Source organism: Drosophila albomicans, chromosome 3, assembly GCF_009650485.2.
Source record: "Drosophila albomicans strain 15112-1751.03 chromosome 3, ASM965048v2, whole genome shotgun sequence".
NCBI lineage: Eukaryota > Metazoa > Arthropoda > Insecta > Diptera > Drosophilidae > Drosophila > Drosophila albomicans.
In genome coordinates, this window is record NC_047629.2 from 28,041,087 (window position 1) to 28,064,279 (window position 23,193).

The 23,193-nt window shown below is 35.3% G+C and overlaps 2 protein-coding genes across 6 annotated transcripts; both read left to right on the top strand.

Annotated features, from left to right (window-relative positions):
- Nucleotides 1-268: 268 nt before the first annotated feature.
- LOC117568023 (UPF0389 protein CG9231) lies at nt 269-1,070 on the top strand. Its single transcript, XM_034248352.2, has 2 exons — nt 269-589; nt 664-1,070. The coding sequence occupies exons 1-2, from the start codon at nt 399-401 to the stop codon at nt 872-874; spliced, it is 402 nt and encodes a 133-aa protein (XP_034104243.1). The 5' UTR covers nt 269-398; the 3' UTR covers nt 875-1,070.
- A 671-nt stretch (nt 1,071-1,741) lies between these two features.
- On the top strand, nt 1,742-20,915 carry LOC117569558 (potassium voltage-gated channel protein Shal). 5 transcript variants are annotated; one of them, XM_034250775.2, is made up of 6 exons: nt 1,743-2,044; nt 13,178-14,937; nt 16,240-16,402; nt 16,463-16,651; nt 19,061-19,213; nt 20,178-20,915. In XM_034250775.2, exons 2-6 carry the CDS (start codon nt 13,823-13,825, stop codon nt 20,271-20,273), a joined length of 1,716 nt encoding a protein of 571 aa, XP_034106666.1. In that variant the 5' UTR covers nt 1,743-2,044; nt 13,178-13,822; the 3' UTR covers nt 20,274-20,915. The 5 variants fall into 5 exon arrangements, with proteins under 5 accessions (XP_034106667.1, XP_034106666.1, XP_034106665.1 ...); XM_034250774.2 differs by having other exon boundaries at nt 1,743-2,038; XM_052005326.1 differs by lacking the exon at nt 1,743-2,044 and adding an exon at nt 4,731-4,749.
- Nucleotides 20,916-23,193: the final 2,278 nt, after the last annotated feature.

Consider the following 23,193-nt stretch of genomic DNA (forward strand, 5'->3'; position numbering starts at 1 on the left):
GTTCAACAAGTGCATTTGGTGATGGGAGCACTTCTGTTATCACCAACAGTTTGAATATTTTTAGCCTTTTGTTTGTGCAATCACAAAATAAAAATATTTTAATGAAAGATAATTAGTTTAAAGAAAATATTTGAGTAATAAACTAAATACGTTCAATAAGTCCTGTAGTTTACAAAGAAAATATTGAAACAATATACTTTCATAAAATTGCGCCTTACATTTTTTGGTATTTTTTGTAGACCTAAAATAGTATAAATTTGAATTCAACTGGTGGTCACGCTGATTGACGACCATTGCATAAAGTTTACCGTCCTCATCCCCCGAGCAATTGCGATTTAAAAACAACTTAAAGAAGCCGGTTTTTATTTAGAACATCGCAGACGAAACTGAGTAACAACATGCTAACTAAGCCAGTGTTAATTGCCGCCTTGGGAAAGCGTGCCTGCAATATGCTGACGCAACGTAGCGTTGGCAGCACGCAAGTATTGAGCCAGGGCATTAAAAATCATATTCCCAATGATTTGGAGAAGCGCTTCTTGGTTTGGAGTGGCAAGTACAAGTCGGCTAGCGAGATTCCTGCTTTGGTGAGGTATGACAATGATTTATTATTACTTACCATCTGCCAGTTTTGTTTGTGACTCTTTTTGTTTTTACTATTTACAGTCAGGAGGAAATGGAGCGTTGCCGCAACAAAATTCGTATCAAGATGGCAAACATCATGATTGGCTTAACTGTAGTCGGTTGCGCTCTTATGGTTTATAGTGGTAAACAGGCTGCAAAGCGAGGTGAATCGGTGACAAAGCAAAATCTGGAATGGCATAATCAGTTTAATCAGGCTGCTGCCAATACGGACGCCGCAGCTGGAGGCAAATAAATATGCGACACGAAAATGCCAAATGCAACAACTGTGAACCTTATGAAAATATGTATTATGTATAATTTGATGTTGGGTTCTTCGGTGCGTATAAGTGATATTTGCAACTTTTCTTTGTTAGCATCGAGTAGAATCCAGATGCAATCTGTTATTGTAGCACACACACAGCACTGAAATAAATATTTAGAAAATTTTATTACGAGAATATTTTTGGCTCCGACGCACATGTGAGAATTAGAAGAGATATTAAAATGTAGAAAACCAGATGCAAAGAAATTCATATTTATTGGGCATGTCTAATGTTTGATTTGCAATTGGCGATCAGTTGGGCAAATAATTATTATTGCTTTACAATATGCAGTGGAAAAATATTAATAATTGTCTTAGAAGTTCAATCAATTTTATTGACAGCGTCAAGAAGAGTGGATGCAATATTTAGAATTGCAAATTAAATTGTAAAATTCCATTCATTATTATGGGAAGACAAAAGCGATAGCTAAGCTTGAAAAATATCGATATTTCATTCGCTGTTACTTAAATTTTGTACTGTTATTTTTTCGATAATCTTTTAGTGGTCCACTTGTGTTGTGAGCCACTGTGCGTAAGCAGAAATATCATCAACAGTGACCACCACTTGCGCCAAAAGTCTGTGCGATTGCGCAGAGAGAGCAAAGGAGAGTGAATCAATGCGCGTCCCGGATTGCTGCCAGCTGTAAAGAGAGCGAGAGGAGAGCGACTACGTAGTATTACACATGGCCAGTAGGCGGCTACGTAGGAGGCGCAGCTAGGTGCAGCAGCAGCAACCCTGCCGCTCTCCTGCTGGTCTGCTGCCTATTGCTGCTGCTGCTGCGCGCTTTTCACTTTCCGTTCTTTCAGTTTGTCGAGAACGTTTGAACGCAACGGGACTTTTGGAAATCGTGCGTGCAGGCGAACCCCAAAAAAAGCTGAGCGAACAGCAAAAAAAAAAAGAAAAGAGAAAAAAGAATTCCAAATTGCAAGCAAACGCGCTGAGGAAGAAATGTGCAAAAAAATAGTGCAAAAATAAAAGCCAAAAGCGCGTCAAGCGAAAATGTGCGGGCAGCGTGAAAAAAGCTAAAACGAGAACAAGTGTAAAAATGTAAACTACAACACGCACACACACAACCGCACAACGCATACGTGAATGTAAGTGTAAGTGCCTGGTTGTAAATGTGTATATGTATTTGGGTATATGTATGTGTTTGTGTGTGTGTGGCATAACAATGACCACAGACACTAGAGTACTACAGCAAGCAGCAGGCAGCAATAACACCAAATGCTTAATGAAATATGCATAAACTAATTGTTTAATAAAACAGATTGAGGCGGAAAATCCATAACAATGAAAATTAAACGCTCCACATGTGTGTCTGAGTGTGTATGTGTGAGCGACTTTTTTCTATACGGCTACTGCGTGAGTGTGTGCGTGTATGTGGGTGGGTTACAGTGAGTGTGTGTGGCAACATTCGTTTGCTTTTTTGATTTGTGAAAATGTGTGTATCCGCGCGAATGTTGTTGTTGCTCTTGTTGTTGTTCTTGCACGACGAGACGACACAGTCGGTCGTCTCGTGTAGGGACACCTACAAACAACACAAAATACAAGCCAAAAAGGAATACAAAATTGTCCTTGTGAAAATTCATGTTCATAATAAATGTAGACATTATAATTTAGTTTTTTTTTTTTTTTTTTAATTTTAATTACGCTTCGTTGCATGCAAGTGCACGGTGTTGGCCTAATTAATGTGCGCCCGCTTTTTATTTTAATGTGCAACAAACAGCAGTAGCAACAAAAAGTCATTCAACAAAAACTAACGTTGACGGCCACGGCGGCTGTGTTGTGCGCTCTCAGTGTGTGAAAGTGAAGGTCGTCTGTAGGAGAGAAAGAGCGCACAGTATCAGCAGCAGCAGCAGCGAAGTCCAAACAGTCCATTTGCTGGAGCAAATGTGCGAAAAATCCTTGGCTTGGTTTTTGGCGCAACAACAAAGCCACATTAATACGCAGACACCAACACCATCCCATACACAGTGCATATGTGTGTACACTTGCTCACACACACACACACATATATGTATATATAGCATAATGGTTTATGTGCACGTGCCTTTGTGTCGGTGTCCTGCTTGTGTATGTGTATGTGTGTGTTGATGACGCGCTTGATGCACAGCAGCTGCTGCTGCTGATGCTGCTGCGTGTCGTCCTGCATTTGGTTTTTACTTATTGCTGCTGCCGTTGTTGTTGCCATTGCCGTTGTATTATCAACACAGATGGAAATCCCATGAAAGCTTTAAACTGTGCTTAGGCTTAACGGTCTTTTTTTTTGCGCTAGTTTTCAAGGATTTTGCAAAGTGCTGTGCACATAGTAACCATTTAATATTAGCAGTATGAACATGCTGATAAGCACTTTTACTTTCACTCGGCTATTTTTATCAATCATAGAAAAAAAAAAACACTTTTATAGGAAAGACATATTTGATTCTATTTAATATTCTAAATGTATTCTTAATTAAAATTTAGTTATTAGACCATTTTGTTGTTTTTACAATTTTTTTTGTTATCAAGTTTTTGAAGAAAGAGAAAATTTAATAATCTATATAAACTGTTTGGCTAGCATTTTAGCAATCATTCGCACTCTAAAGTTTACTTGGTTATTTCTGGGACACGAACAAACTAATTATACAAATTGAAATTCTAAATATAAATTGAATAACGTAACTAATAAGTTTTTATAAAATTAAATTCTTGTACTTTCACTTTGTTCTTTCTGCGACGCAAAGAAACTGTTTTGATCTAAAATAATTTAATGTAATATTTTCAATATGAATTAAGAAACTTAACTATTTAATTAGCTTTTAAAGCTTTTTTTATTAAAGTAAATTCTTTTACTTTTATTTGGCTATTAAATGCGATATAAACAAATTATGTTTATCAATGTGAGAAAAACGCTTCACGCAAGAAACAATTTATATTTTAAAATTAAATTTTTAGACCACTTTTAAAAGAAAATTTCATGTAATTATTTGCTCATTAATTATTTTGCTTAATGATGTTTTAAATATTTATAAATCAATAATCAAAATTACAATTATCATTATCAATAAGTAAAACAGATTATATTTTCTAGCTTACTCATAGGTTTAACATCTAAATCACAATAATTATTTAGCAAACATTATCAATAAAGTAAACATAAATATTTTCTTCGACCTTCCTTCTGTACTAGATCTTTTAAATTACTCATCGATTCAACATCTACAAAAATTTGTTGTGCTGTTTACTCAAGAAATTTTCATTACGCTGTGATTCTGTATTTAAATTGTTTTTTAGTTTGGCTAAAAATAAATAGACCATGACTTCTTGCACTTTTTCACATTTCATACAATATTTCATAAATAAATCATAAAATGTGCTCATAGGTTGTTTACAAAATAATTGTGTGTGGTTCAATATTCCAGCACAACCTTGAAAAATGCCCACGAAAAAAAAACATAAACATAATTATTGTTTTTGCCATTACTCATATTTCATGCGGCGAACACAAATTCTTCACGATAGTAATTTAAAAAAAAAAAAAAACACTTAATCAATAAATTTGCTAAATATTGTAAGCAAAATTGGCGAACAAAGAGAATTCAAGAACAATTCTGCGAAAGTGCGAATATAAATCAAATTATTTGTTTAGATTTGTTTTTGCAAAAGGTTAAAGTTAATAGATTTGATTATGGTTGATGTTTATGAAATGTTTTAATCGTACTTGAGATGCTTCTCCGATTGGATTTAATGCTCATTGAGACTGCTTGACAACCCTGAATTATATCTGCCACACTCACACACACACGCAAGCAAACAAACACTTCTGGTATGTAAGGGTTTTATACGTAGATATAATCACATTTCACGCATGAAAGGCTTAGCGAGCCTACATAAATTACGCCATTGCCTTGGCCCCTCCCCCTCCACACATCCTGCATGTTATCCTAGTTTGGGTCACTAGCACGTTTTGGTTTCGGTTTCGTTTTCATTTTCATTCGCATTCGCCTTTTTCAGTGGCGCGTTAAATGCGAACGTAAAGTTTTTCTGTGCTGTCGATGCGTTCCACCGATAAGCACAATTATACACTCACCCACCCTCACCCACCCTCACACACACACATGTGAGTTTTATGGCTCTTGCAATTAATTCAAATGGCCGATTGTAAAATCCAATAAGTTGCACATGTCCTGCCCACTGATTCCCAATGGGGGGAATCATCCAGCATCGTCTGAGGTGCCTATCTGATTGTCGAGTGTACTACGCACGCAATTTAAATAATACATCAGCTTTTGGCAATCGAATGTGCTGCTGCCTGGCAACAACATGACGTATACGCAATGTTTTAAATTAATAATAAGCATACGCAACGTTGGCCCAATAGTAACGAAATGTGGCTGATTACCTCAATTGACACAATTCTCACCATAGTTTTCAATAATTCATCCGAGCGTTTTCTTTAAGAAATTCGAAATTTTGATCAACACATTTTTCTGGCTAGAATTTCGTATTGAATTGGGATTCATCAATCAAGCTATCGAAACTGTTGTTTATTACGCCTGGGTCATCAATTGTCATGTCCTTACTTAGAAATGTCATTTAGGCCTGTTTATAAATGATGAATCAACATTCTAAATATCAGCAATGAGCATGGTTTTGGCCTGGGCAACAAAAAAAAATACAGTGGAAAGAACCGAAAGGAAAAACCCCACCTCAATTGAGTTGTTGGGCCACTGGAGAAATGGATACATAAGCGCTACTTAAGTAACCCGGACGCAAAATTATAAAATGTTCATAAGTCCCAGAGACAAACAGCAAAACGTTTTTGATGTTGAGCCGACAACGAAGAAGATGCCACAACCAACAACGACGACGACGACGCAACGACGATGGCGTCGACAACGAGGCGAAAGACGACGACCCACCGAAAAGCAAAGCAAAGAAACGAAACGAGAAAAGAAAAGAAAAGTAAAGGAAAACCGCCTAGCGACCCAAACCCCAGAATCAACCACCCATATCAAAAAGTGCCGCCTCCCCCTTGGGGCCTCTGAGCAGGCGCAGACTCGGCTCTCCCCAAAACAAAAAAAAAATAGTCTCATTTTCTTTTTTGCATTTGGAAATTTTCAATAGTTTGGTTATACGAATGCCGCCAACGCAGAATCCAACAAATTAAAACATACACAAATTGGTTGTAAACAAAATTTGGAAGCAGCAGCAAAAGCAGACGGATGGATTTTGGCTTGGTTTTAGTTGCGTTGTTATTGTTTAAAAATAGAACACAGCTGAATGTAAACATTGTTAACTTAATGTCCATAAAAATACAATATTCTCGAATGCACATCCCCCAACCCCAACCCCAACCCCAACACTCGCACTCGTCGTTGTAATCGTAAAAATGCGTTTATGAACTGAAAGCAATTTTTAGTTTCATTTTTAAATGTTGCACTGTCCCCTTTTCTTCTTTTTTTCCAATATGGCTAGGGATTTTGGCGGTTCCGGTGGTCAAAATGTTGGAAATTGCTGCCGCTAAAAAGAGAGAGAGTGTGTGCGTGCGCGAGAGAGTCAGCTACAAAGAGACCAAGAGAGAGAGTGACAATCTGAGTGGGAGAGAATAAAAATAAACGCTAGTTGCGGAGCAAAAACCAAACTCATAATAATGCTGGTAATTGGGTCCCTCGAAAAAAGAAATGCACAGGATTTCCGTAGATTTTACGTGTATTTTGTACATTAATGCCTAACTAGCTGCCGAACGGATGCGAGAACGTCGTCACATGAAGAGGGGCTTCAAGGGGTTGGTTTAAGGCTGGTAATGGTAATAGGCTGTGCGCAGTACTCGACAATAAACAGAATCTAAAAAAAAGGAAAGAACAAAAACAAAAGCGTCGCGCAAAAAATAAAGCTTCAAAATAATAGGGGAAATGATAAAGGCAGAATTTTTATCTCAAGTTAATATGCGAATTGTAAATACACTTTAATTTTAGATAAGAGTTGGGAAAGCATCAAAACAAAAAAAAACTGAATTTCCATTTTTAATTACTATGCGAATTGTAAATCTACTTTAATTGGGTTTAATCGTGAACTGTTGAAGTCCAAATAAAGTAACAAAGTTTCTTTCGTGTTTGCTCTATATAAATTTCATTGCGAAGAACTCATTAAAATAATTCACCATAAAAATGAAATTAACACCTCTTTAATGAGAAATTGTGGCTTGAAATATCAAGGTTATTTATAGTATAATAATAATTGGTAGTGAAGACTTGGCAGCTTTTTATTTGAAAGTTGAATTGACCTTAAATATGATATTGTGTGAAACATTAGACGAAAAATATAATATTTGATTCATTGTTAACGTTTTAAAAGATGATATAAAGATAATTACATTTTACATTTAAAAGTATACTTATATTTGGTGAATCATAATTACATTTTACTATACAAATTTTATTTATTTTTTCACTGATAATTCTTTGTTTTTTTCCTACAATACATTATTTATCTTCTTCGATTTTGAAGACTTTTAATTTTCTTTTATTTCCATGTTTCTATAATTGATATTGTTCTGATCAATTTAACTTAAATATATTTTGGGCTAAATTGATTACTTTTTAATGGATAAACAATTAAATACAATCTCAATTACGCTCAAGGCAATTATTAATGTTGACTTTCGTGAGGCTCTACCTGAAATCAATTTTATAGCCCCCCATTCAAAGATAGCGCAAAATGTTTGCATGACTGCCATCAATTAAATAGATCTTCTTTGATTTGTTTATTGTTGTTCTATTCATAATTGCGGTTTGGCAATTGTTTATGTTTTATGGACGTCGCAAACCTCAAGAACAAGTCAATCACCCCGACCATTTGAACTCTCTCTTTCTTTTTTTTGCGTTTTCTTTTCGCTTTCTGTGTTTTTTTTGTTTTTTTTTTCGTTTTTGGCAAGGGCGAAGACAAATTGTATACAATGTTGGTTTATGGGCGCGCGGTGCGAATGGATGGATGTGCATCATTATAAAAACGCTGGGGCATTGTTTTTAGCAGATGTTGTTGTTGTTGTTGGTGTTGACTGTGCTGCACTCTCGGGTTGAAGATAGAGCAAATTTGTAGCATAACCTTGAGACGCAAAATGCGCGAAAAAATAAAAACAAATAATTAGGCAGGGGCCAAGCGAGAGTTGTCTCAAAAATAAGCTACGCAAATAATTAATGAAGCCTGCAAAAAAAAAGGACATGTGGCGCCTTTGTTTAGGTGAACGGAAGTTCTTCCCCTCTCCTCTCCTTTCCGCACTCTGTTGGCTAGACTGTGTGTTAGGTGCTGTGTTTGGGCTGCTGAGGCTGGCTTTTGCCAACCATTTGATGTTTGACAATTTATTTTGATGGCGCACAACACGCACACGTCAATTCAATGTGGTTGCTGTTGTTCTCGTTGTTTTCTTGTTGTCGTTGTTGTTGTAATTGTATAACTATAGCCTAACATCGGGCGCCGAGTCAACGACGTCAGCAAGGCGACGCGACGTCAACATCAATGGAAGAGAGCAAAGCAAACGGCATTGATTAATTTCCATTTGGGGCACAGTAACCGACCGAAAGCAGCAAGGTCGACCTATGCCAGCAAAATTGTTGATAGGATAATGTGGCATTAAAACATTAAGGCGCGTCGGCTGCTGCGGGGAGTTCGGAAGCAGAGAAGTGCGAAGCGGGAGCATTGGGTGATTCTATTTGATTGAGGCGTTGAGGTAAAGTGCCACAGCAGCAGCTAGAGTGCCTCTGTATGTGTGTGTGTGTGTTTGGGTGTGTGTGTGTGTGTGTTTATGCCGAGCTGTCAGTCTATCAACCGTTGAATCTGTTTGGAGAGCGTGTCTATGCGTATGTGTGTGTGTGTGTGTCAAATGATGTGTACATTTATGTGCGCTGATTTTGAGTGATAAGCGGGTGGCGATTGGACACTTGGAGCTGACGACATCTCCTCACAGCGTAAACTACGAGCATAAAATGCAATTACTTTATTACATTATATCGAATATAAAAGCAAAATCAAGATCCCGCCTCCAAATGCTAAAACAAAGCTAAACGAGTTTCGTTTGCCCAACTAAATGTCCTTGTGTACTCGTATTTGCTTCAAGACCTTTTTACAGAGGGAAGCTGTTTGTCGTTTCTGCTATAGAGTCAGATTGATTGATCTAGGATTTTATAAAACCAAAAACTGTATTTAAATAAAAGTAGACTTAAGAAACATTTGTTGTGAATTCAGTGACAGAATGTAGTCTATTTACTTTTAATTATTTAGATTGTGTGTGTTTGAATTCAAAAATCAATAAACATATTTCTCACTTCATTGAAATCCCTTATATGAAACCCTTTTATAATTTAATAATTTTAGATTACATAATAATTTTCTAAATTTAATTACTTTTATTAAATCAATAGTATTCCCTTTTTTCAATACTTTTAAAAATAATAAAGCAACATTCTGCAAATGTTACTATAAAATGCAGAAATTCAGGAACAAAATGTAGACGACTGATTTTGAATTATTTAAAATGTGTGTTTTGAGTTAAATAATTAAAAAATCATTAAACAGATTTCTCAGTTCATTAAAAAATATGAATATAACACATATCTTGGGCTAGAACTTTGTTTATTAAAAATTACTAAATGGTTTTCTGAATTTATTTACTTTCATTAAAACAATAGTATTCCTATCAAAAATAACATCTCAAATAAATATATTTAAATAAAATCATAATTAATAACATGCTTTGATTCAGTAGCAAATTGTAGTCTATACATTTTATATTATTTGAAATGTGTTTTGAAGCATTTCGTTTAAAAATCAATAAATAGATTTCTCACTTCATTGGAAAAGTTTATATTTCTTGGGATGAGTTTATTTGTTATATGATTAGTAATTTTATTACCTAATGAATTTGTTATTTTTAATAACAGTATTTGTACAGAATTACATATTTGCACAAATTCTATTTCAGAAATAAAAATTAAAAATTCAATTCATTAAAAACAATAACGTCCAGAATTATGACAAAAACTTGGATGGCTATAGACTTTACTTTGTTAATAATTGAATGTGCAGTAAATTAAACATCTTATATGTATACATAGATATCAATTTCAAAATTAGATTTCACAGTCAGTCACAGTCTTATATTATTATGCCTTTTAATTTATGCCTATTAATTTAATTGAATATACATTTTAAGGATTGATTAATATATCTTTAAATTGTTATTTGCATCTAGAATTATTCCAAAGCATATTTTTATTCTATTCTATATAATATTCGTAGATATTCAATCGTCGAATTTACATAAGTTAAGATAATCTATCTTCTATATTCTTAAATTATTTGTTTATCGTCATTAAATTTCTAAACACATTTCCATTGCAATAATAATTTTTAGATGTCTGTTTACTGAATGTACATGAACTCTGCTAAGCGTTAATTAATGTTCTGTTATACTATGGCATTAGATTTAATGTTACGACATTCCCGTGGCTACTTTCCGCTATATCAATTTCAATCTGCTTCTTTTGTTTTCGCATTTCCCATTTTGGGCTGTGGGCGTAATGAAAACACTCTAACACCTGACCTCGGATAGCACAGGTCAAACTTGCGTAACCTTAGCCGAAAAGCCATCACCTATTAACGGCATCGAGAAACGACCATCAAATAACTAATAACTTCTAATGGCATTTGCCATGACTTCGACTGCGACAACGAACGAGATGTTCCTTCGGTCTTTGGCTCCACGCACCTAAGCTATAAAAGCCACATTCTTTACTCCCCGCACTCCCCCCTCGTCAATTTTAGATCTGCATTAATAATAATATTTATAATCCATTTGACAGCGCCCATAAATATGCAAACACTTCTTCCCCCGTTTTATAGAATTCAATTCACAAGTCTCGCTCGGATCGATTGTCAACCAACAACAAGAACAATAACAATAACAAGAACAACTATCGTGCCAGTCATACTACTCGTAAATATTATATAAATCAGAGAGCCACATTATATGGACTTGAAGAGCACGCCAGCAATGTGACATTTATGGAAACAAATGACTTTTTGTCAAACGACTCAAGACAAATGCCACAACGTCGATTGTCCGACGAGGAGGGGGGGGAAATTTGAAAGACACTCGAAGAAGCGAGGCAAAATAATGTTTGCGTTTTAATTGTAGTTGGAAAATGACTTTGGGACCGTTTCGGGGTGTTTACTGTGTAGAAATGCACATAAATTTTAGTACGAAAATACGCCAAGAACAGCACCACCCAACCACTGAACCACTGAACCATCCAGTCATTAAGCACCACCCACAACACAACACAACACAACACAAAAAAAAAGAAAAAAAAAAACGCCAACGCTCTCAGACAGATGGAAGCCAGTCGGTTGATTGCTCAGTTTCAGTTGGTCAGCCAGTCAGTCAGTCAGTCAGTCAGTTGGTTGGTCGATAGATTTGTTTGCTTGGTCGATTCTTTTTTGGGGAAAGTACAACAGACTCATTAAACTGGTGGCGAGTATTCAACGATGTTTGCTGTTTGGGGGCAGCTGTGGCCATTCTCCTAGCATGTGCATGTGGCTCGTTTAAATGTTTAGACAACACAACTTTGAATGTTGGCGTCTTGTCTGCATTATGAGGATGAGCTGAAAACTCTGCTCTGCTCTTTTCTGTTCTGTTCGAAAATCAACAATGTAAACAAAAGCCAGAGCATTTCCCCCGGAATGCTCTTCGAATGTTTTTTCTGAGTTTTATGATTCGATTTAATACATTTGTTAAACCGGAAATGCCAAAAGATTTTCCCAACCGATAGCATAAAAAACTGTGTTTGTTGTATATTTCATAAAATTTCATTGCAGGCATATGCAAAAAATCACAAAAAAAAAGAAAGAAAGAAAAGGCGCCATATATTGCTCGACACGTGTTGAATGTTTATCGCAAATCTGGAACGTTTCGCTAAAAAGAATTTACTGCGAGTATTTTTTTGCTGAGTTTAAGTATGTTTAAATCTGCATAAAATGGAAATCAGCTTTTCGCTTTTTATGCGACGAATAGTGTGGGTAGTTTTGCTATTTACGGATACAATCTTAACTCTTGCAATTTATTTTTGTTTGTGAATTTATAGACCAATTTTAAAATTATCCTCTTTAAATATTCAAAGGGGTTAGAGTTTCATATACATTCAAAAATGTCTTATATTTTTCATAACCTTTTTTTTAACTTTTGTGTTTAAGAATCTAATTTATTCAAGACGCAAAGGAAATAATTTTATCGTCATGATTATTCATTAGTTTTGATTCTAATTTATATATTTAGCTAATAGGTGAACATAATAAATAATGATTTCAAGACAATTAAATTAAAATTCGGAATCAAAATTAAATTAATAATGATTAATGACTATTTCTTAAGCAATACACAAATTATTGCTTCCAATATATTTAAGATTTACTAAGAATAAAAGATTTTTGATGCCAGTTTAAGAAACGTTCTTAAATTTTCGAAAAAGTTTTCTATTCCGTCTTTCTGTATTTAAATACTTCTTTGTTTTTGTTTAAGTGAACAAAAAAGTCCAAATTGACAGACTTATGATTTCTTTTATTGGATTATTATTAGTACAATTTATAATTCAAAATTAAATAAATAATGATTAATGATTATTTCTAATGCAATAATTTAGGAAATAAATCATTAATATTTTCGTCAGCTGTTTCGTTGTAAAGCGTTCTTCAATACATAAAAAGTTGCTAAGAATAAAGGATTCTATTTTTGGTGTCAGTATAAAAACACTTCTCAAATTTCTAAAGGATTTTCGCTTGCGTCATTTAGTATTCCTCTCGTCGATTCCTTCTTTATTATTGCCCATGCAGTTGTACTTGTTATAATTGTTGACAACTCTTTTTGTTTACTCGAGTGCTGGAAATGCTGGCGTGAGGGCATTTCTATAATTACATTGCTTTTTCATGTTCTGGATGCGAAGAAACCAAAAATTGCACAATGTTTACATAAAGTGGCATTCCGAATCTGCCGCACACACACACACACAGTGCGTGGGTGACACTTTGGGGCATTGCGCATACGTATTTGTGTGTGTGGGTTGTGCGAAAGTTTTCCGTCTGTGTATGTGTGTATGTGTGTGTGTGTGAGTGCGAGTTGTGTTTTAACTTATTGCGAAACTTTTTTGGCAAAAAACTTTGTATTATTTATTCTGTTGTTCTTCTTCTTTTGCCAATTGCAGTGCTGCAGCCCAGAGAGAAAAAAGCAGAGAAGCGACAGTAACGCAAAGCAAAGCAAAGCAAAAATTTTTCCCCGACGCGCACAACAATAAAGCGAAAATGACAGCAATACGTTTAAGCAATAAGAAAATGCTTGGCCAGCAGCGCCAAATGACAACAACACCAACAAAAGCAACAACAACTACAACAAGACAACATCAATAACTCAAGATGAAATGCAAGGAAAGAATAGAAGCGACAAAGTAAGCAAAGTGAGTTAGAGGAAAACCCAAAAAGCAGAAGAAGAAGAAGAAGACGAAGCAAAGAATTACTACTTTACTCAATCAAGCAAGTTGAAATAAATTAAGCTAATTAAATCAAAGAAGCTGCCGTTAATGTGTGAAAGCTTTAACTAGAACTAAGTCCAAGTGAGCCAAAGAAAAAGAGAAAAACTTCAAATACAAGAAGAGCAAAATCAAGAGAAGCTCAAATAGAGAAAGAGAGAGAGAGAGAGAGATCACAGTGAAGCCTCCATTGACCGCCGAATACCTCGTGAATCGCCTCGTCCCACCATCCCTCCTCCCACACAAAGAAACAAAAACAAAAAAAACCAAAAACAAATACGCCCCGTGATCGTCTTGGGACACTGAAACATTCCACCACACAGTATGGCCTCGGTCGCCGCTTGGCTGCCCTTTGCACGGGCGGCGGCCATCGGTTGGGTGCCGATTGCTACGCATCCATTGCCACCGCCTCCCATGCCCAAGGATCGTCGCAAAACGGACGACGAGAAGCTGCTGATAAATGTCTCTGGTCGTCGGTTTGAGACCTGGCGCAATACGTTGGAAAAATACCCGGACACGTTGCTCGGGTCGAACGAACGGGAATTCTTTTACGATGAGGATTGCAAAGAGTATTTCTTTGATCGGGATCCGGACATCTTTCGGCACATACTCAACTATTATCGCACTGGGAAATTGCATTACCCGAAACACGAATGCCTCACCAGCTACGACGAGGAGCTCGCGTTCTTTGGCATCCTGCCGGATGTCATTGGGGATTGCTGCTACGAGGACTATCGTGATCGGAAGCGTGAGAATGCCGAGCGCCTGATGGACGACAAATTGTCGGAGAATGGTGATCAGAATTTACAGCAGTTAACCAACATACGCCAGAAGATGTGGCGTGCCTTTGAGAATCCACACACATCGACCAGTGCGCTGGTCTTCTACTATGTCACCGGCTTCTTCATTGCCGTCTCCGTCATGGCCAATGTGGTAGAAACAGTGCCCTGTGGCCATCGGCCCGGACGTGCCGGCACCTTGCCCTGCGGCGAACGTTACAAAATCGTATTCTTCTGCCTGGACACCGCCTGTGTGATGATCTTCACCGCCGAGTATTTGCTGCGTCTCTTTGCGGCGCCCGATCGCTGCAAGTTTGTGCGCAGCGTGATGAGCATCATCGATGTGGTGGCCATTATGCCGTATTACATTGGTCTGGGCATCACGGACAATGATGATGTTAGCGGCGCCTTTGTCACGTTGCGTGTGTTCCGCGTTTTTCGCATTTTCAAATTCTCCCGCCACTCGCAGGGTCTTCGCATCCTCGGCTATACGCTCAAGTCGTGCGCCAGTGAATTGGGCTTTCTGGTCTTCTCACTGGCCATGGCCATCATCATATTCGCCACGGTCATGTTCTATGCCGAGAAGAACGTGAATGGCACAAATTTCACATCCATACCGGCGGCCTTCTGGTACACAATTGTCACCATGACGACGTTGGGGTAAGTAAAGTAAAATAGTTTAAAGAGGAATTTTTAGAGAGTTTATTAATGCTTAAAGAGGAGGTAAAACAACATCACAAAAACCATTCCTTAAAACTTTAATGAGAATAGCCTTAAAACTTAATCAACAACTTATAAACTTCTTCTCATACTATTTGAAATAGTTGTATCATAACTTATTCCCCTCCCATAATTTTCTTAAAGAAACTAGTTAGAAAATTATTCCACTCCCATGATTTTCTTAAACCAAAAAGTTAGAAAATTAGTTCCGGCGCAATTGAATATAAATTCAAACTTTTCGACATTACACATTCAAGCAATCCCACGCGGCTATTTCTCGATTGCATAGTAAATTTTCTAAGAAATAAACTGTTTACTTGCAGTGTTCATGGGGGATTTCTCCTAAGAAAGCTTCCTCCACGGAAATTCCAACAAATGTCACCCCCTTCCGGGAGGAATTTTCAAAAATTCCGCTTTTAGTGCGCACTTAAGAAAACTGCAATATCTTGAGAATTCAGCTAGCTATTTGCAAGTAGTTCAGTCGGCAAATCAATGTAGTATTTTATATGTTCAAAATTATATTCCGCTAAGAATTAATATGTCTTTGATTCAGTTGGCTAAAACCGTAGAAAAGTGCTACATATACGGTATAAATCTTTACTGCCTAGGCTACGAGCTAAATGGGCAATAAAAAAACTTTTTATTGACTTTTTCATGCTCATTACTGACCATAAAGCTGATACTATTTTTATGTTTTGCATTTCGCTAAGTAGTTGTATAGCTGCTGTAATCAATGATAATACAGTTCAGCCTTAGATTAAAAGATTTAAAATAAGCTTGCTCTGAAAAGTATGCAACAAATATTTGCATTGGAAAATAGAGGTAAAATTCAGGTTTTAATTAAAAAAGGAAAAGGTAAAGTAATATTTGCTTGTGTAGAAGTAGAAAAAAACATGTAAAAAAGTCGTGTGCGATCGTCCGTCAAAAGTTATTGACTTTGAGATACCCGATGCTTCTTATCAATTAAAGCAAAATAGAGAGCCTTATTTGGTATATCGATATACTTTGCGTTCAAAATATACTATAGACCTCCTTGTCAAGCCAAACTGCAGCCAAATTTGTGTCCTATAAAACATATCTTAAATAACTTCTTTTGGCCAGAATGTTTTCCTACTTAAACAGCGAAAAAGAATAAAAAATGGAAATTTTCAATTTATTCCATTATGGAATCTGACAGCTATAAATTAAGAAAATCTTTGCATTTTGAAATACGATTTTTCATTTCGTTTTCTCGTTTTTCAGCTACGGTGATATGGTGCCGGAGACAATAGCTGGCAAAATAGTCGGTGGTGTTTGCTCGCTCAGCGGAGTGCTGGTCATCGCCTTACCTGTACCTGTTATTGTATCGAACTTCAGTAGAATTTATCACCAGAACCAGCGCGCAGACAAGCGTAAAGCGCAGCGGGTAAGTTGCATCCCATGCATTCAAGCATTTCACGTTTTAATTGTTTCGCTGTGAATGCAGAAAGCACGGCTGGCGCGCATACGGATTGCCAAGGCATCATCGGGAGCTGCCTTTGTTAGCAAGAAGAAGGCGGCAGAGGCGCGCTGGGCTGCACAGGAGTCGGGCATTGAGCTGGATGATAATTATAGGGATGAGGATATCTTTGAACTGCAGCATCATCATTTGTTGCGGTGTCTTGAAAAGACAACGGTGCGTATACTTAACATGTCGATGTATTCTTTCTAGGATTCTCTTCGCAGGACAACAACGAACCGTGAAAAGAAAAGAAAAGAAAAGAAACGCAACGTGCGATATTTGATTTGTTATCTTGATTTCTTGTTTTTTCTCTTGTTCTCGTTCTCGTTTTCATTTACACTATTGATTTATCAGATGTCTCTGTTTTGTTTTCTATGTGTTCTCTTTTCGACAGATGTAGCAACATTTGAACATCTTTCTAGTAGAAAACAATTCTCACCTTTGCCTCGTGCTCATTAGGCAAGCAATGACAAGCCACACAGCAACTTGAACAACTGCAACTATACCAATAATTTAATACTACATCTATAATTAATGCACAATATAAAATATTAAAACAATAAGAAGTGAGGGACAACACAAATCAACAAATGTTGTTTTGTTGTCTTCGATCCTGAATAAAGTTAAATATTAGCATATAATTTAGATACATACACATACTAAACACGCATAAATACGAGTACTTACAACTACATGTAATAAAAAAAAGCATTTGAATAATTTAAACTAGAAAATGGTGTGCGAAATTCTACAGTTTATTTTCATTTTGTACATTTTACATTTGTATTCAATATAAATCGCAAAAATAATATCTAGAAATAATTTAAAATTTGTGTTTTGTGTATTTTATTTTCGTTGTTGAGTTTCGAAAGATTTTTCCATTCGTATCATATTGTTCACATGGATCGAATTCCAAACAATATACGATTATAAATCAAGCAAAAACAATCTTACGTACTTATGACTCCTTTCTATAAATATCAAAGAGCGAAACGTAAATAAATTCGTGTTGCAAAGTAAGTGCTTTCGGTTAGTACTTAAATGCCATTCTTTTCGCTATTTCTTTCTCTGTATCTATCTCTAACTCTTTCCCCCTATCTTCATCTATCTTCTCTCTCCCTCTGTATTTCTTTCATTTACGCGTACCAATTAAGTTTTACGATTTTGTTGTTCGTTTCTAAAGCAGCAAACGATTTGTGTTGAAAGCTATGCGCTGTGTTCTGTTTTAACTTAAGATTTTTTAAGTTCTTTTAATTGGCAATTATTGAAGAAATACAAAAAAAGAGAATGCTTAAAAAAGCACCCAGCGAATGCTATAAGAAAGATCTGAAAAAATGCCATCACCCACCACCCGCCACCACATGCAATCGATGGCTGTCAACACACTAAACTGAAAACAAAACCAAAAAATACTTAAACTAAATAAAAGAAAGAACATTAAAAAAAATATTGAAAATTAAACAATTCGATTGCAAAAGAGCGCACAACAAATGGGCTAATTTATTAGAAATTTGTTTGTTGAATCTGTAAAATGATATTATGGAATTTATATGAGCATCACTTTGGAAAATTAATTGGATTCGATTCAAATTTATAATGCAGCATACAACTGGTTAATATCCAGTTTGAGCATGTTTTAACTGAGCTTTTATGTGAATATAATTAGTTCAATTAAAAATCACTTAGGAGGAATTTAAATTTATGGTTTTTTAATGGGTTCAACTACTAAAAATAGATCTGATTTGAAAATGTTGCAATAAAAATAAATTCCGCATACTTTTGTGTTCCATAGAGTAATTCGTCTCTCTTAAAAACATTTACAGAATCAACAGCACGAATCCTAAGAAAACCGTTTGATGTGCGTTCCAAACGTTTAAATAATAATTATTATAACTGTTAAACGAATCGGTTAAACGGTAAATCGCGTGCGCGTCCTTAACCGCTAATTAAACAATCGCTCGCTCGCGCTTGCTTTGAAATCCTTCTCCCTGCTGCCTGGCGTTCGTTCTGCTGTCAGTCCTCCGCCCCTTCGCCGACCATGCCCACTCCCCTCTCGCCCATTGACTGGCTGACTAACAACATTGTTCTCATTGTGTTATTGTAATATTGTCATTGCTTAGGAGCCGATACTAATCTCCCACCCCGCCCCCTCACCGACCATTATATTTGCCTTAACTTAATCGTACTTACTTTAAGCGTTCTAATGTTTGACAATTTTCCCCCCTGCTTTACTGTTCTGATTGTTGTTTTGACTAAACCTCTATAAGTACTTATTTATTATGATTACCATATATTATATATACATGTAATATCCAATCCTGTGTTTGTCTTTATGTATGTATGTATGTATGTGTGTGCGTGTGTGTGTCTGTGTGAGTGTGTGTAAAACCTGGCTTAATATCCCCCCACTCCTAAAGTATGTTTCTTTCTGTACATTTATGTCGAATTGTTTTGAAAGCAAAAAAAAAAAAGAAAAAAAAACAAAAAAAAAAAGTAAAACCAAACATTGTACTCTATGTATTCTACGTTTCTCTTTGTAAAATTCTTCTGGTACTCACACTCAAAATGCTCGAAATCATAAAGGATCGTGAATTTGTCGAGTTAGAAATACCATATAACGGCCAGCCAAAGCGACCGGGCTCGCCCTCGCCGATGGCCAGTCCCGCCCACTCGACGAACAGCGCTGCGGGTCTGTTGCAATCTTGCTGCGGACGCTGCTGTTCCCAGCGTTATCAGGTAAGACACAAGCTGTAAATACTACTTACATACTTACTTACGTAATATCCTTTATATACTTTACTGTTGTATGTATGTATGTGTGTGTTTCAAGTACAGGTGGGTGTTAAATTACATTTTTTGTACTTAAGTATAATATACTTAGCTAAATGTTGCTCTTGTTTCTGTGTTCATCATGTACATTTCTAACCAACATCAACAACAACAACTACAACAACAATAACAAAGACAAGTATCTAAAACACAAGAGATTTTCTAGTACAGTTGCACTGCAGCCAAAAAGTATGCAGCACTTTGACCTCCAGCCGCAACAAATGTTCTTTGTGAAAATATGTTGCATGCTTTTAGGCCGTCGGGATAAATGGGGTTTAGTTTTTGCTGAAATTGAAATTTTTGTTTTAGAAACTCGTCGAAATGGGGTCGAGTGACCTTGGGAATACGAAATAAGGCGAAGGATACTTGTGTGGACAATAGAATAGAAACAATATAGTTATCTATTGCAACAATTCTGTCACGCGTGCATGCAAAACAAACATTAAAAATGACTAGAAACATTAACTAAAATGATTTATACGTGTCCGTCTGCTATAGCACTTTATTCGACGGACTGAACAGAACTGTAGCTCTTGCATGTGTACTTTTTGTGTCTTTTGTGAAACTATTATAGCATTTCAATCTGCTTCATAATACCCCACTGAAGTCACATCAAATATGATTCATATCTCATATGAACCGGATGAAAGACTTTTATTTGCAATTTTTTGTTTAAACATTTTAATTGAAATCTAAGTGCGAAGATGCCAGAACTGAAGCTGCAGATATTTACGAGTATGGTCACAAATTAAACTTTGTTGGCATTTATTTATGTATTTACAATATCTCGAAGTCGCATTTATCATTTGTTCGACTCATAATTTAATGCATCACCTGCAAATGTCTTTCTTTTTTCTCATTTATTCTGCAGGCTTGTGGCAAGTATATGCCAGCTGCCAGCAATGCTCAAAATAGCCAAAACAATCAGCCAATGGATGGCACCTATCTGGTGGAGGCTTCGTTCTGAGCCAACGGTGGATAAGGCAGAGAAGCTGATGCTGAACTGGAGTTGATGATGATGATAAAGCTGACGATGATGCTGATTTACGTTTACATTTAGTCTAACTTGAAAAGTTTTTAAACTAAATTGAATTTGTTGTAGACACAAAACAAAACTAAACCAAAAAACAAGAAAACAAAAACAAAAGTAAACAATGTGTAATCTAAAAATCTCTAAAATCTGATTTTCGAGTTATATGCAAAGTATATTTAATTAAATTTTGCAAAAAACATCAAAATGCAAACATCTGAATGTGTAAAATGTAATTAAAATACAAACAACACGACGAATGAACAATACACAACACAAGCTACACATTAAAGAGGTTAAACATAGAAAGAGGAAAGATGATAGATGTATGATGAGTAGAAACACCCGAAAACTTAATTACCAAACGGCAAAGTCGGATTTGATTAGCGAGACCCCGTTAACAAATATGAAAAATAAGAAAATATATTAATAATATGCAACACTATTTACTTTATATAGGTGACAAGACAACAACAACAACACAAGAAATAAGCAACAGAAGCATTTTAGAGGAATTTACTGTGTATGTTTTTAAGCGGGCATTAACAAAATAAATTATAAAAAAAGAAAAACAAATAACATGATAGAATTTGCAAATAGATTGAAGAAAGTAAATTAACGAACGTAATGTACACACTCAAGCAAGTTGCATTGGGTCCAAAAAAGTAAAACATAAAAACAAAAACAAAATGAGAATGAAAATTGCAAAATGAAAAATGAAACAAAATCGATAAGGAAACATTACCGCAAACATCGTAAGCAAACGATTTGTGTAGTAGCAAAAACCAAAAGAAAACATTTAATTATTATTAAAAAAAAAAAAAGTAAAATGAACAAATTTCACGTATTTTTTAAATGGTCCGTAGTTTAGTATGTATTTATAATAATGTTCAACTATCCACTATTATTTCTTCCAAGAGGCAAACCTTCCCAGGCTCATTTGGCCTGGCACCTCTTAAGTACGTATTACTACTAGGAATTCTTATGATTTTCTTAGCGCATTCAAAATTTTCGTATATTATATATTTTTGATATAGTCCAAAAGGTTTCAGTTCAGTCATCTCTCTTCGACACACTCTCCCTCTCTGTCTCTCTATCTATCTATCTCTATATATGTATCAGTCAAATAAATCGTACTCCAATGAACAAATCAAAATATTTCGAAAAGCGTCTTAATAAAAACTTTCTTCCAAGAACTAAGTTATTAACTATTTAACTGTATATGTATGTGTGTGTAGGTGAGGCTTTAAATTGAAATTGAAGCATTAAAAACCAAAACCAAAAACAAAAAAGAAAAACAAAAATACAAACTAAAACTAAAACTCTTAGCAAATTCTAACAAACTCAAAGTAAATTAAATATTTATAAATTAAACCAAATCAAACATTTAAAATTAGTTCAATACGTATTAAAAACAAATAATAAAAATAACAAAATTGAGCTTGTATGTATGTATAATAAATTTACTATTATTATAATTATTATTATTATGATGATATTATTACTATTATTATTATGTACTTATTATTATGGTGTTGACTATTTCAATTGTATTTTTAACTCTAATTTCTAATACCTTAAGTTCTACATTAATTTAGCAACAATCTGTGCAACAACAAAGTATTGCAGTGAAAGAAAAACTAAAAATGAAATGCAAACTCAAAACAACTTTAAATGATTCCAATGCAAAATATAAAATACGATGAATTTGGTTAACAATACAACAAGTTTTGGCCATTAGAGCTAACTCCTGTAGCGATATTCTAAAAGAAACAAACAAAACAAAAGCAAACCAAATTAACTAAATACTACAAAACAAAAACCGAAAACAAAAACAAAAACTAAAAGCTATTAAGTACATTTAAAATTAATGAAAGAAAAAGAACTATTCTGTTTTGATTTTTAGTGATATGTAATTCGAATTGACACCTATAAACTCTGCCATGGGTCTGTGTCTGAACAGAACACAAAAACAACAAAGAAAAAAACTATAAAAAAAATTAATAATAAAATAAATAAAGAAATCTGTTTACTTCCACAACAACAAAAATGCGCGACTTCGTTTGCTCTCAGTTCTCTTTAAGCTCTGCTTTTTGTTCTCTGTTCTCTGTTTTGCCTAGCGACAGATCAATCGAAACACACAGAGTCGAGAGCAGCAGTTAACGGAAATTCCCACCATACATCATCGGCTATATAAAACTAGAGATCTATACTAGGTAATAACTAGTAGAATATGCACATCGTACCCCAACTGAATGCTGTTTGCTTTGGAGCAACTGAGAGACTTACATATATGTGATATAGTCAGATCGTTCGCTTTCACAGATGTACTATATTATATATGTATGTTATATATAGGAGAGATATATACTTACTTGAATCAGCAGCTGTAATTTGTTTTATCCATAATGCACAGATGTTGTGCTTGATTGCTAGGCTGACTTACAAATATGGCTAGACTCATTTGCATAGCGCGGTCTTAGTCATTTATTTAGAGACAGATATGTTCATAATTTAGTGCTTACTCTCTCGACATAGGCCTCAACTTCAGTCAGCTGTGAAGGCTGGAGATACTGGAGATTTTCAATAGTATAGTATCACGCAATAAATTCTATAAATTAAGTATAAGTTTGAAATTTTGGCTTGAAATTCCTTCTAAAGAATTCGAGTAATATTTCAGACTTATTCTTATTCTTTTGTGTGACCGAATATTCAGTTTGCCATTGAAAATCATCCGAATTAAAGACAGCTGTGTGTGACTAAAGCGATTGCATAACTCTCTCTCAACTGCTCGTCAACAAACAAATTAATATTTGTAGTTCTAATCAACAGCAACTGAATTCTAAGAGCTTAACAA

Bases quoted from the DNA above. Each gene is read 5' to 3' on its own strand.
- LOC117569558 (XM_034250775.2), top strand. From the start codon at position 13,823: ATGGCCTCGGTCGCCGCTTGGCTGCCCTTTGCACGGGCGGCGGCCATC. The intron at 16,652-19,060 runs GTGCGTATACTT...GAAATCATAAAG, and splicing joins GGTGTCTTGAAAAGACAACG to GATCGTGAATTTGTCGAGTT. The intron at 19,214-20,177 runs GTAAGACACAAG...TTTATTCTGCAG, and splicing joins GCTGTTCCCAGCGTTATCAG to GCTTGTGGCAAGTATATGCC.
- LOC117568023 (XM_034248352.2), top strand. From the start codon at position 399: ATGCTAACTAAGCCAGTGTTAATTGCCGCCTTGGGAAAGCGTGCCTGC. The intron at 590-663 runs GTATGACAATGA...TACTATTTACAG, and splicing joins GAGATTCCTGCTTTGGTGAG to TCAGGAGGAAATGGAGCGTT.